An 11,931-nucleotide genomic window follows, 5' to 3' on the forward strand; every position below is an offset into this window, starting at 1 on the left:
GTGTTCTTGTTCCTGGTTTGCCTTCCACAGTCCTCCTTAGTGGGAGTGGTGGTTCCTGACCCAGAAGTGCTGCCCTCCTTTGTAGCCAAACTTGGGGTTAAAGGCTCCCTTGAAGAACTGTGCAAAAACCAAGTAAGTCTTGCTTAAGAAAGTTCTATGCATACCCACAGGGCCCACCGTGGGAGAGTAAAGGCCCCACCAACTCAGGCACCAATGATGCCATCCTCTCTGGAAGGACTGGCTGTTCTTGAACTTAGGATAGGTGGCTGTAGCTGAAATTGACTGGTTTTATTAGACAGGAGGATAGGATGGGATGGGGAGTTAAAAACAAACGACAGCAAAAACCCTCTATTCTTTTTAAAGTATGAATGTGGAGAATAGAGAATCAAAAAATACCATCCAGAGAAAATTTGCTAACATTTAGATTTGCCTTTCCTTCTCATTAGTCTTTTGAGCATTATTAAGCATAAAATGTGCTTGTACATACATACACCTATATCCTGCTTTTACCCTGATGACCTTTTGTAGGCATTTTGAGTTGGTTCACGCTTAGCTTTTCTTGTGGTCTCTTTTTCAAATAGCCATGCTTTAAGCTTGTTTTCTCTTCTTAGGTTATAAATAAAGCCATTTTAGAAGACTTGCAGAAAATTGGGAGAGAAAGTGGTCTTAAATCCTTTGAACAGGTATGTACTACTGAGGTGTCTAGTTATCTCAAGTCATACTAGAAAGTTTTAAAGTTTGCATTTATAACGGGGTTTTAATGTAGTTCCCAAGGAATTGATTTGAGATTTTGTACCATTAATGCATTAAATACAAATGGCAGTGACTTTTTATAGTTGCTTGTAGAGTCCTTTTTGCTGTCAGTTATCCGTTCTCCCCTCTCGTTTCCCAAATTATCAGTTTGGGAATGGGCATGCGTTACTGTTGTCTTTATCCTTACTTCATCAACCCCACTTTTATAAAGTTCTTCACATAGCACGCAGAAGTCTCTGTAGAAAAGTCTGAATTACTAATAAACGTGTGTGTGTGTATCTTCTCTTCCAGGTCAAAAGCATCTTTCTTCATCCAGACCCATTTTCCATTGAAAATGGGCTCTTGACCCCAACATTGAAAGCAAAGCGCGGAGATCTTGCCAAGTACTTTCAAACCCAAATCAACAGCCTGTATGAAAATATCCAGGAGTAGGGTAAGGTACTTGGCAGCTGGACGGGGCTCAGTGGTAACCTGCCTTGTAGGAGTATAGACTATGGATAAATACTAATCTTATGTTCATTTTTTGTCTTTCCTCCTATTTTACCTACTAAATTAATAAAAACCATAGTTTTGGGGCTTTTAAAAAATATTGAGAGACTTATCATGTGAAGGCTCAGCCCTGAACTAAACAAATTTGTCCTTTCCATCTTAAATATTGCTGACATTTAGGTTTGGGGTCTACTTTTATCAGCATACCTTTATTCAAGGCCCATCTGTCATTCTTTGTCCCTCCCCCACGATCTCTAGCCTAAGTGACCACTAGTTCAAGAGCCAAAATGACTTCTTCCTTATAGTTTTACAGTAAGCCTAACTTGTTGACAGTCCCAACACTTAGGCCTTCCGATGGTTCAAACGAAGAGACCTGTAAGCTCTCAAAAGTGGTTTGTAATTCATGTTTTCTAACGATTCCACAAAACCACTGAAAGTTTTAATCAACCTTTTCTTATAGCTAATATTAAGAGACAAACTTCTATGTACTTCTGTGTACACTAACATCTGTCAACAGAAGGGAAGTGTGATCATACTGAACATTTCCTAAACTTACTGGTTTCTCTGACTGGGGAGAATTAAAAAAAAGTGGGCCTGTAACCTGTCCAAAAAGAATGTTCATGAAGTGTTCTCTCCAGTAGTATCTGGTGACTAAATCTGTTCTTTACAGTTTGCTGCTGAGCCGGAAGCTACAGGGGAAGTTTAAACTTATGTCAAGTGCACTTTTCCAGTAAATGAAGCTAGCACTGAGGAAAAGCCTCCTGAACTGGGAACAAAGGCCTATGGACAAGCATGAGGCCTTCACAACAGGCTTATCTTCTGGGAAGGAACTGACTGATCTTTACTGGACTCCAGTTCCTGCTGTACCTCACCCTCAGACAACACATGTTGCTTCCACTTGTAAAGTCTTTAAAATAAACCACTGCAAACACTTACATTGTGGGGTGTGCTTCCTCACGGACCGTGATGAGAATCAGAATCAGCCTTAGACAAGGACCGCTTAACAGTGGCTCCCAAACTGGGCTGCACACTAGAATTCCCTGAGGGGTTTAAAGAGATACTAATAATGGCTGGGTGTCTCCCTAAGGATTCTGACTGAAATGGTCTGGGGTACAGCCTGGGCATTGGGATTTTCAAAAGGTCCCTAGGTGATTCTTGTATGCAACCAGGATTGGTGGCTACTGAAGGCAATGTCTAGAGAACCAGGCCTTCTCATCCCACAGCTATGAATGATAAAATAAATACCAGCCGAGTCCCAACTCCAACCAAGCACATAATTCATCATTTCATCTTTTACCATCTTTGGTGTGTTCTAAGTAGACTTGAACAGTGTTCCTTTCTGTCCTCTAACTGGAGGTAAGAAGAATGTTCCTGGATGGTCTTTCTAGACCCTGAGCCCAGAAAAGCTGAATGTCTGTTCTTGAGTATCTGAAACAAAGGAAGGCAAGAATTAACTTACAGGTCCCTCCGTGGCCTGGCTCCTATTACCTCCTTGACCTCTTCTCCTCTCAACTCACTGATTCCAACTAAACCACACTGGCTGCCTTCCCATTCCTCAAACATGCCAGGCACATCCCCGCCTGTTGTTCTGGCTATGCCCTCTGCTTAAAATGCAAGCTGCTCCCAGAGGCACATGATTGTCCCCTCAATTGCTTCAGTTCCCTTCCATCAGACCATCTTACCCGGTTTCTTCATAATCAATGGTTCCATGTGATGCACGTTTTGCTTCTCTGTCCACCTCCCCACCTATCACTAGAATGGGACAGAGTCATGTTTTATTCACTGCCAAGACCCCAAGTGCCCTTTCCCAAGTGCTGTTACATGCCTGATCCCCCCCCAGAGCTCAAATTCCCTGCCTTGGAAATAATTAGTATCAGAGTAGGTGACTTCTATAATTCTACTTGTGTTAGACAAGCCCAACTTTAAGCATCCAAATCCACCAGCTTAGGTCCTATCAGTCACATAAGCTTCAGGCTTTGATAGATTCAAGCACACATGAGCAGCTGGCGCTCACCAGGTTGAAAGTTTCCTAGAATGCTGTGATCTCAATATGCCATTAATAGGGTTCACTTAATGAACGAACAGCTCAAAGATGCAAATTTTTCACACGGTTGTAAAGAAGTTTTTCCATAAAGAGCTAAGACAAACCTTTTTAGTCAGCCAAAAGAAACTAGTAAAAACTAGATTTATACAGAACATCCATTGATCTTTATTTGATTTGACAAAATCTGCATTATTAAAAGACAGGTAATAAAATTTAAGCTTATATTGAATCTTACATATTATGTTCTATAGTATCTAGAATATCACATAAGAAATGTCAACTGAGGGGGAAACAGGATAAAAGCATCACATGCAGATGCTCCTGGCAAAGGGGGAACTGTATCTGCAGGTGAGGTCCGTAGTGTGCAGCGCATAAAAAAAGTCCTAGAGAAAATGCAACTGACTTACTCGGGTGAAGTGTTTTTCCTTTTGGGGAGAGGAAGAGGTGGCAAAAGGGGTAAGAATTCAAAGGCATATGCAGAATGGCTTCTCCATTTCAAAATGTAATAAAAATATTTAGATTATGGCACTAGGGCACCTTTGAGGAAAAGAACACCTTAACCAGAGTAGGCTCATTGCATAATTCTTTAGTAATCTGTACAGTTTTCAAGTAATGGAGAGGACTTAAAGAATAATTTTAGTGTAACCGTAGCTATCTATTTTTCTTCTCGCCCTCTGGGGCTTGATCTATTTCAGCATCACAGGGACACTTCTCCACACAGTTTCTAGGGAACCAGCCTCGAATCCTTGAAACACCTGAGGAAGAAAAATTGAGGTGAAATAGGTCTACGGCAATGATATTGCTGAGCCCCATAAGTCCTATTACTCCAAATCAATAAGCTTTTAGTTATGCGTTACTTTTTTCGCCCTTTACCATCTTTTATAAGCATAATTTGAGGGAAAAAATGGTTTTTAAATGCTTCTAACAAGCTAGAAAATTACTATTTCTCAAATTCTGTTACCTGGGAGAGGTGCTAATGTGGTTTAGGACAACCCCTACGGGGAGTCAGGGCGGAATGTCCCAGTTTGGGCATTCATTTACACATGTGTGATTGTGGGGTTTTTGGCACACTGTCATACTTTATCTGTTTCAGGGAACTATCTCCCCGTAGCTTCTGTGAATTTCCTTTCTAGGTTTTTTCCTAACATGTAAATTTTTATATCAAGGCTGCCCAAGCAGTCATATGGGGTTAATTAACAATTAACCCAGTGTTTTTAAGAAAGCATCCAGGGGGTGCCTGGGTGGCGCAGTCGGTTAAGCGTCCGACTTCAGCCAGGTCACGATCTCGCGGTCCGTGAGTTCAAGCCCTGCGTCAGGCTCTGGGCTGATGGCTCAGAGCCTGGAGCCTGTTTCCGATTCTGTGTCTCCCTCTCTCTCTGCCCCTCCCCCATTCATGCTCTGTCTCTCTCTGTCCCAAAAATAAATAAACGTTGAAAAAAAAAATTAAAAAAAAAAAAAAAAAAAGAAAGCATCCAGGATTAATCTTTACTTAAAAAGAAAACAATTCTAGGGGCACCTGGGTGGCTCAGTCGGTTGAGTGTCCGACTTTGGCTCAGGTCACGCATGATCTTACGGTTCGTGAGCTCGAGCCCCCGCATCGGGCTTGCTGCTGTCAGCACAGAGCTTGCTTCAGATCCTCTGTCCCCCTCACGTTGCCCCTCCCCTGCTTATGCTGTCTCAAAAATAAATAAAAAACATTAAAAAAAATAAAAAGGAACAATTCTAAAACTTAAAATCAGAGACACGGAAAATTTCAATCCATCAGTTTCCATTAATACTTAATAGGAATATTCATTCACGGTGGGGAGCGTGTGGCACAGGCATCTGGGACACAGGCCACTTGGCTTGGAGCCCTGGCTCTAATCTGTTTTTAGGGCGGCCTTGGGCAACGTGTTCAGTCTCACTGCATTTTGGCTCCCTCGCCAATGACAGGTAAATGCTAGTACCTCCCTCAGAGGGCTGCTGGGGACTTGGATACCACACAGGAAGCGAGTGGCACTTCCACAAGTACCAGTCACACAGGTGACAATGAGTTCCAATATTGGCAACCATTAAAAAGACCGGAAAATAGAAGTGCTGTACAGAAATAACATAAGAAGCCTCTTTCTGTTGCTTGAGGATGTGTCTGTTATGTGCCCTGATGCATGTGACAAGTGACTGTTAGGGGTTATTCTTATTAAATATGGAATTATTACTAGCAATCCTTTCTATTAACCCCTTCCATTTCCATACCTTCTACAAAGGAATCATCGAGAATTTTATCTCCATACAACCAGTATCTGAAATATTTAAGAGATTAAAATTAATTTTTTTAGGCGAGATGCTAACTTTGTCATTAAAGAAGAAATTCACTACTTTTATCACTTACCGTAACCCTCTTGTGGCCAAAATGAATTCCCCTCTCTGTAGCCTTATTCGAGGCTCTTCAGTGCAGGGACTTGTGAAGAAGGTTTTGATTCCCTTATTCAAAGGACAGCAGGCACCACTGTAATCTTCTATTACTCTATACCGAACCTGGCGTCAGTAATCAGAAGAACAATCTAACATTTACCCCTGAATTTCTGTAAGTTTGAATTTAAATTGTTAAAGGTGGACCCAAAGTATCAGGTGACAAGTCTTTCCCTCCCAGTTCCTTTATTGGAGGCAACTGATGTTTCTAGTTCTCCAGGCTTTTCTTACCCTTCATTTCAAGCACTTAGCTAAGAATTAAATTCTAGAACAGTGCTGTCCAATAGAACTTTCTGCAGTGACGGAAATGCTCTATATTTGTGGTATCCAATGTGCTAGCCCCTAGACACGTGTAGCTACTGAGCACTTCTAATGTGGCTAGTTCAACCAAGGAACTGAATATTTTATTTGATTTTATTTAATTTAAATAGCCACATGTGGCTAGTGGCCGTGATATTATACCGCAGAAGTGTAAGGATGGGTTTCACACTAACGAGCTAGATTGAGGATAATTATTTTTCTGTTGGCAATGTAAATTGACTACATTCCCTCCAAATGGCCAGTCCAAACTATGTAAGTGAAAGCAAAAGTGAACTGTATCAAATTTCAACAATTATGTTAGGAAATATTATTTAATAAAAGCCAACAGTTGCCTTCTACTCAAAGGCAATTTAAAAAACTATACAGAAGTGTAGAGCGTGACAAAAAGGAGAAAGAAACTAGTATCGTTGCAAAAAATTACTTACACTTCTGACTCTCTTATCTGCTTTTTGTTTCAACTGTTCAATCTGGAGATACAAAAAGAAAAGAACACGATCTCAGGGTTGAAAAACAGCCTTTTGCCATCTACTGCATCAGAGGGACATGACAAACTCCTGATTTTCAAGCATTTCACAGTGCTGACAATTCAAAGGCCACGTGTTTCTCATAGAGAGGAAAGAGGACCCTACGACTGCGAACAGGAGCCGATGGGCTTTTTTCTCAGTATCTTCTACCGTCCATCTGTGTCTACTCACGGAGTATTCCTCACAGCCCAGGGATCAGGGAGATGCGCTCTCTGTCCTCCTGGGGCTTCTAGGCTAGTCCCGGATGTGAGGGTGACACACAGACTCACAGACTCTTTAGAGACAAGGCAGACAGACTGCGAGATTCATCCACGAGTCTCGACTAAAAGTCATCATGACGACTCACTTTTCTTGACTTATTTAGCAACAATTTAATAAATGGTACTATATGAGACATAGTAGGGGAAATCGAGGTAGCTCATGGCCTTTGTGCCAGAATCTTGTCAAATTACAGGTCTAAGATCTAAGAAATAAATAAAAATGTTAGACTTCACAAGCACCATCCAACAAACAGTACATGGTTAAGTGTCGAATTCCGATGAGGTGGGGCTGAAACTCGCCTTAATATTATTTCTGATAGGGAAGTCATGTTAGAGAGAAAAAACAGTATGGACAGAATTAGGTGGCAGGAACGCACAAGGAGTTCACTGAGGAAGCCGGGCTGACTGGACACGGTGATTCCCATTAGGAAGTAGTTGGGAGGGCAGTTGTAGGCCAGATTGTATAGAACTGAGTGAACGGATCACGACTTTATCTCACGCATATGGAGAATTAAAGAGAGATTTAAATTAACAGAAAGACATGATACAAGGAGTGATTTAGGACTGTTACCTTAGTGCCTCACTGAAAAAAAAAATCATTATTTTACTACAAAACGTCATCTGAGTTAAGAGGAACTAGAGGAAGAAAATGAGACAGAAAGGAAAGATTGAACAGAAATACTCACTGTTAAGTCGTACTGGTGACAGCCTTCTCTTATCGGCCACGCGAGCCCATCTCCTTCAGGGACCCCTGACCACGTAAATACCTGTTTAAAGTTCTTCCATCTACTTCCCATATCGTAGGGAAAAACAAAGACTTCATCTAGTTGGTAATACTGAATTCGATCTTTAGCCTGTGGGGAACAGAGATGTTAAAGTGGCAAACGCCTCTGCCTTCACTGGCTTTAAGGAACATACTGTTGGCAGTATTGACAGTAATATACGTTTCTTCTCACATCTGTATCACTCCTAGAAAAGCTTCCTCCTTGTTGTAACGTTAGGGTACACAGAAGACATAGACAAATTTATCTGAAGAGGACCTTGCTACCCAGCACCAACCTCGTAGATCATTCAGGAAATGTCTTACAGGGCTTATTTCAGAACAAGTATTCAAAAATGCTTATTAAAAGAGTTAACAGCTTTATTCCACATATAAAAAATCCTCATTGCTCCCGGTTGTTTAGCAAAGCAAAAGGATCCAGGTGTAAAGAAGGGCTGTTGATAAAAAGATTTAAGAAACAGCAGGAGTTTATGTAGGATAGAAGAACTCTTCCGTGGGGTGCTCTACAATGTAATGGTGCATCCTGGGTGGCAGCAACACCTGTGGGAATGGCCAGGGCAGGTGCACCAGGGGAGTCACCATTCTCTGATTTTTTTTTTAAATTAGCAGATATATGCAGATCTTCTTTCAGTTTTTATACCACCACACATGTATATACATTCACTTATATATGCATTTATACATACATTTTATGCATATACCTAAAAATTCAGGTTGCATAAATTAATTGTTTAAATTTAATTGTTAGCTTTAACAGAAGGACATAAACTGGCTTAGAATTTCTTAAGTTCCACTGACACCTAGTGGTATAAAGATACATTATTTATTCCTATAATAAGCGTACAAACCCAGTTGAAATTTGTATAAATTCTAGTTGTGGTGATTTCGATAAATTTTCTATGAACTTAATATAATCATTTATTTGTATTTTTTACTTGGCAACAGAGTGCAGTTTTAAAATACACTCTAGGGGCACCTGGGTGGCTCAGTCGGTTGAGCGTCTGACTTTGGCTCAGGTCATGATCTCACGGTTCCTGAGTTCCAGCCCCACATCGGGCTTGCTCGCTGCTGTCAGCACAGAGCCCACTTTGGATCCCACCCCCTCTCTTTGCCCCTCCCATGCTAACGCTCTCTCAAAAATAAACATTTAAAGAAATATTACAAATACAATAACTTCTAAATTTAGCATGGTATTCTATAAAGAGCCTTGGCCATTCAAAAAAAATTATTAATATAATCAGGATATATTATGCTAACTAGAAATGGTACCTTGAAATATTTTATTTTAGGGAAATTTTAGGGAAATTTTATTTTAGGGAAAACTTCTCGCAATTACTTATAAAGTAATATTGATGTTAATTCAATTAAAAGAATTGTCAAGCTATATGTATGTATGAATCTACTGAACTATATAAATCCCCACCCAAAAAGTAAAGGATAATTTATTTTCTTTTTATAAAGCTTCAGAGTCTTCACAACGGATAAGAGTCTCAAAGAACAGATTTCGGCTCTTAACAAACAAAGCATGGTTAAGGATGAGCATAGTTTGTTTGTTTATTTATTTATTTATTTTCCAGAATTGAAAACATTTTACTTACTTTCTACAAAGCATCTCATGAAAAGCCACTATACGCATCTATGATCACACAGTTTAATTTTATGAAGTTCAGATGAAGGGCTTTGTAAGTTCAGAGTAAAAGCTTTAAATGCAAACAGCTGTAGATAATTCTCAACTTCTTAGTTCTGTGATAAATCCATTCACTGGGATTCATGCCTTTATATAAAATGTCCATAAGTGGATTTTTCAGAAGTATACAAATCGCTTTATATAGGAAATCCTATGTACAGATCAACTATTTGACTAGACTTTGTATATAGACTATATTTCACATCTATTCCTTTTTCTATTCTCAGGATGAGTGCAGTTTAAACATGACTGAGGCATGGTCTCTGCCTAAGAGAAGCACTCGGTGAAGTTGGGGGGATTCTAGCAATACTGTGTTAAAAGGTAACAGAGGTATGTGATAGATGCTATGGGAAAGGCAAACAAGGTACTTAAACTAGTGTAGGGAGAGTGAAGGAAGGTTCTTAGGAAGAAATGGCACCTAAGCTAAATCTTGAGGGACAAGAAATCAGGCAAAAAAGAGGGAGCAAGAGTGTCCTAGGCAGAGGGAATGACATGTGGAAAGATACAGAAGCACAGGATGTACAAAATATAAGCTGTGGTTTCTGGTATTAGTTGGTATCGAGAGTGCAATGGGGTGGGGAGGGGTGGGAACTGCGGTAGAAGAAACAGGTAAGGGGAAGAGATGAACGGTTTGATTATGTATAAGCTAAGGAGCTTGGACTTAAACCTGTCTATCCGCGGTTCTCAAAGTACGCTTTGCGCACCTCTTCGAGTCCCCAAGAGCTTTTCTTGGGGTCCAACAAAGTCAAACAACTTTCATCATAATACTAAGATGTCGTTTGCTTTTTTCATTGTGTTGACATTTGCAATAGTGGGTAAAATTGCCAGTACCTTGAGCAGGAATCAAGACAGTGGCCCCCTCTGTATTAGTGATTATCATATTCTTCACTGGTACATACTCATAGTTAAAAAAAAAAAAAAAACCCAAACAAAAGTTTTACATAAGAATGCCCCTGATGAAGCAATAAAAATTATCTTTTTTATTAAATCTCAACCTCAAGTAGATGTCCTATGAATATTCTGTGTGACAAGATGGAAAGTGCACATAAAGCACTCCGAAGTGTTTGTCTCAAGGAAAACATCTGTTTGAGTTGGGACTAACAAAAGCTGTGGAGCCAGCTTCTTTCACACAATGCTATTTTTACTTGACAGAATGAATAATGAAACAAAGTAAGGTTACTGAAATGTCAGTACCTGGCAGAAATTTTCTCAAAAATGAACAAACTCAAGCTGTTACTTCAATGTAAACAACTGAAAAAATGAAGGCTTTCAAGTGAAAATTAGAATTTTGGAAAATCTGTATCCACCACTATGAGCCTGAAAGCTTTCCAGAATTTAAAGATTTTCCCCCATAAACTTGGTAGTGATGTGAATGAATGTGTCACCATTTGGAAAATCTTCATAACTCTGTGAAATTGTATTTTCCAAATGGCCAAAACCTGGTGCTATAAAATCTTGTATGGGTAAAAGGCCCATTCACAGAGCAAGATGTACTGATGCATTTGAATGTAAAAAAATACAAAGTTTACTGATGTATCTTCACATCTCCCATGCAACTAACCTTTCAGGAACTATCACCTGTCAAGTTTCAATGTAGTATCCAAGAATATCCACAATTATCCAAAAAGCCTATTAAAATACTCTATCCTCTTCTATCTACTTATCTGTGTCAGGCTGGAATTTCTTCACATACTTCAATCAAAGCAACATATCTCAACAGACTGAATGCAGGAGATGTGAGAATCAAACTGTCTTCTGTTAAGTCAGATATTAAAGAGATTTATAAAAATATAAAACAATGCCACTCTTCTCCCTAGTTTTCACTTTGGAAAATATACTAAGTTTTAAAAATATGCGATTTTTATTAACATACAATGGCTTTATTATTGTTATTTTTAAATGAAATAATAAATCTTCACAATTTTTCTCACAAAATATGGCAATCATCGATATTACACAGACTAACCAAAGTTCTTTAGGGCCCTTAACAATTCTCAGGATGTAAAAGGGTCCTGAGACCGAAACATCTGAGGGCTGCTGCTATAAATTCAAGTCCACAAACTGGCTGCCAGGGGCTAAATGTGTCCCATTGGTGTGTTTTATTTGGCCCACAAAGTGTGTTTGTTTTTAATGAGAATTTCTTGCTAATATTTAAAAATAGAAAAGAGATGTCACAGAAATCCAGATCTCTTGCTTTTCTTGAAAAACAACGAGATGATCTCAGGATACTGGCTGAGTATCCCCTAAGGCAACATTCAGCTTCATCTGTTAGGCAGCTCTGTACACAGGCCAGTTCCTGGGTTATCTACTGGCTGGCCCTACAGGCATTTGGGTTTGTAACCCCTGCTCCAGTGATGGTGAGGCTCTGAGCAGCTTTAAGCAGGGAGCGGAGTAGTCAGACTGACTTTTTACAACAGAATCACAATGGAAATATTGTGAGGTCTGTGGCAAGCTATACTATAATCCAGGTTTATAAGGTTTTTTTAGTTTACTTAAAGCACTAAAAAAAACACCTTAATGGCACCTTGGTAGGACAGAAGTTCCTTTCCAAATGGTCTGCCTTCTCCCCTAACCTGAGAAAGAACGGCCAAATGGTTTAATGTGTGGTTTAGACTTCTTCACCA

At 39.7% G+C, this 11,931-nt stretch overlaps 2 protein-coding genes across 8 annotated transcripts in view; one reads left to right on the forward strand and one right to left on the reverse strand.

Annotated features, from left to right (window-relative positions):
• ACSL5 (acyl-CoA synthetase long chain family member 5) overlaps positions 1 to 2,179 on the forward strand; it is a 45,426-nt gene extending 43,247 nt beyond the window's left edge. For all 4 annotated transcript variants that reach the window (XM_040486433.1, XM_040486434.1, XM_040486435.1 and 1 more), the window contains exons 19-22: positions 31 to 132; positions 612 to 683; positions 1,045 to 1,191; positions 1,913 to 2,179. In XM_040486433.1, coding sequence (XP_040342367.1) covers positions 31 to 132; positions 612 to 683; positions 1,045 to 1,185 — 315 coding nt within the window. In that variant the 3' untranslated portion in view covers positions 1,186 to 1,191; positions 1,913 to 2,179. The remainder of the gene's footprint in view (positions 1 to 30; positions 133 to 611; positions 684 to 1,044; positions 1,192 to 1,912) is intronic.
• Positions 2,180 to 3,427: 1,248 nt separating this feature from the next.
• The window catches only part of ZDHHC6 (zDHHC palmitoyltransferase 6), an 18,556-nt gene continuing 10,052 nt past the window's right edge, over positions 3,428 to 11,931 (reverse strand). For all 4 annotated transcript variants that reach the window (XM_040486440.1, XM_040486439.1, XM_040486438.1 and 1 more), the window contains 5 exons: positions 7,526 to 7,693; positions 6,481 to 6,522; positions 5,655 to 5,800; positions 5,519 to 5,565; positions 3,428 to 4,041 (listed from right to left, as the gene is read on the reverse strand). In XM_040486440.1, the coding sequence (XP_040342374.1) occupies positions 3,938 to 4,041; positions 5,519 to 5,565; positions 5,655 to 5,800; positions 6,481 to 6,522; positions 7,526 to 7,693 (507 nt within the window). In that variant the 3' untranslated portion in view covers positions 3,428 to 3,937. The remainder of the gene's footprint in view (positions 4,042 to 5,518; positions 5,566 to 5,654; positions 5,801 to 6,480; positions 6,523 to 7,525; positions 7,694 to 11,931) is intronic.

The sequence above is a fragment of the Herpailurus yagouaroundi genome, unplaced genomic scaffold (assembly GCF_014898765.1).
Source record: "Herpailurus yagouaroundi ecotype Mexico unplaced genomic scaffold, PumYag 163, whole genome shotgun sequence".
Classification (NCBI taxonomy): Eukaryota; Metazoa; Chordata; class Mammalia; order Carnivora; family Felidae; genus Herpailurus; species Herpailurus yagouaroundi.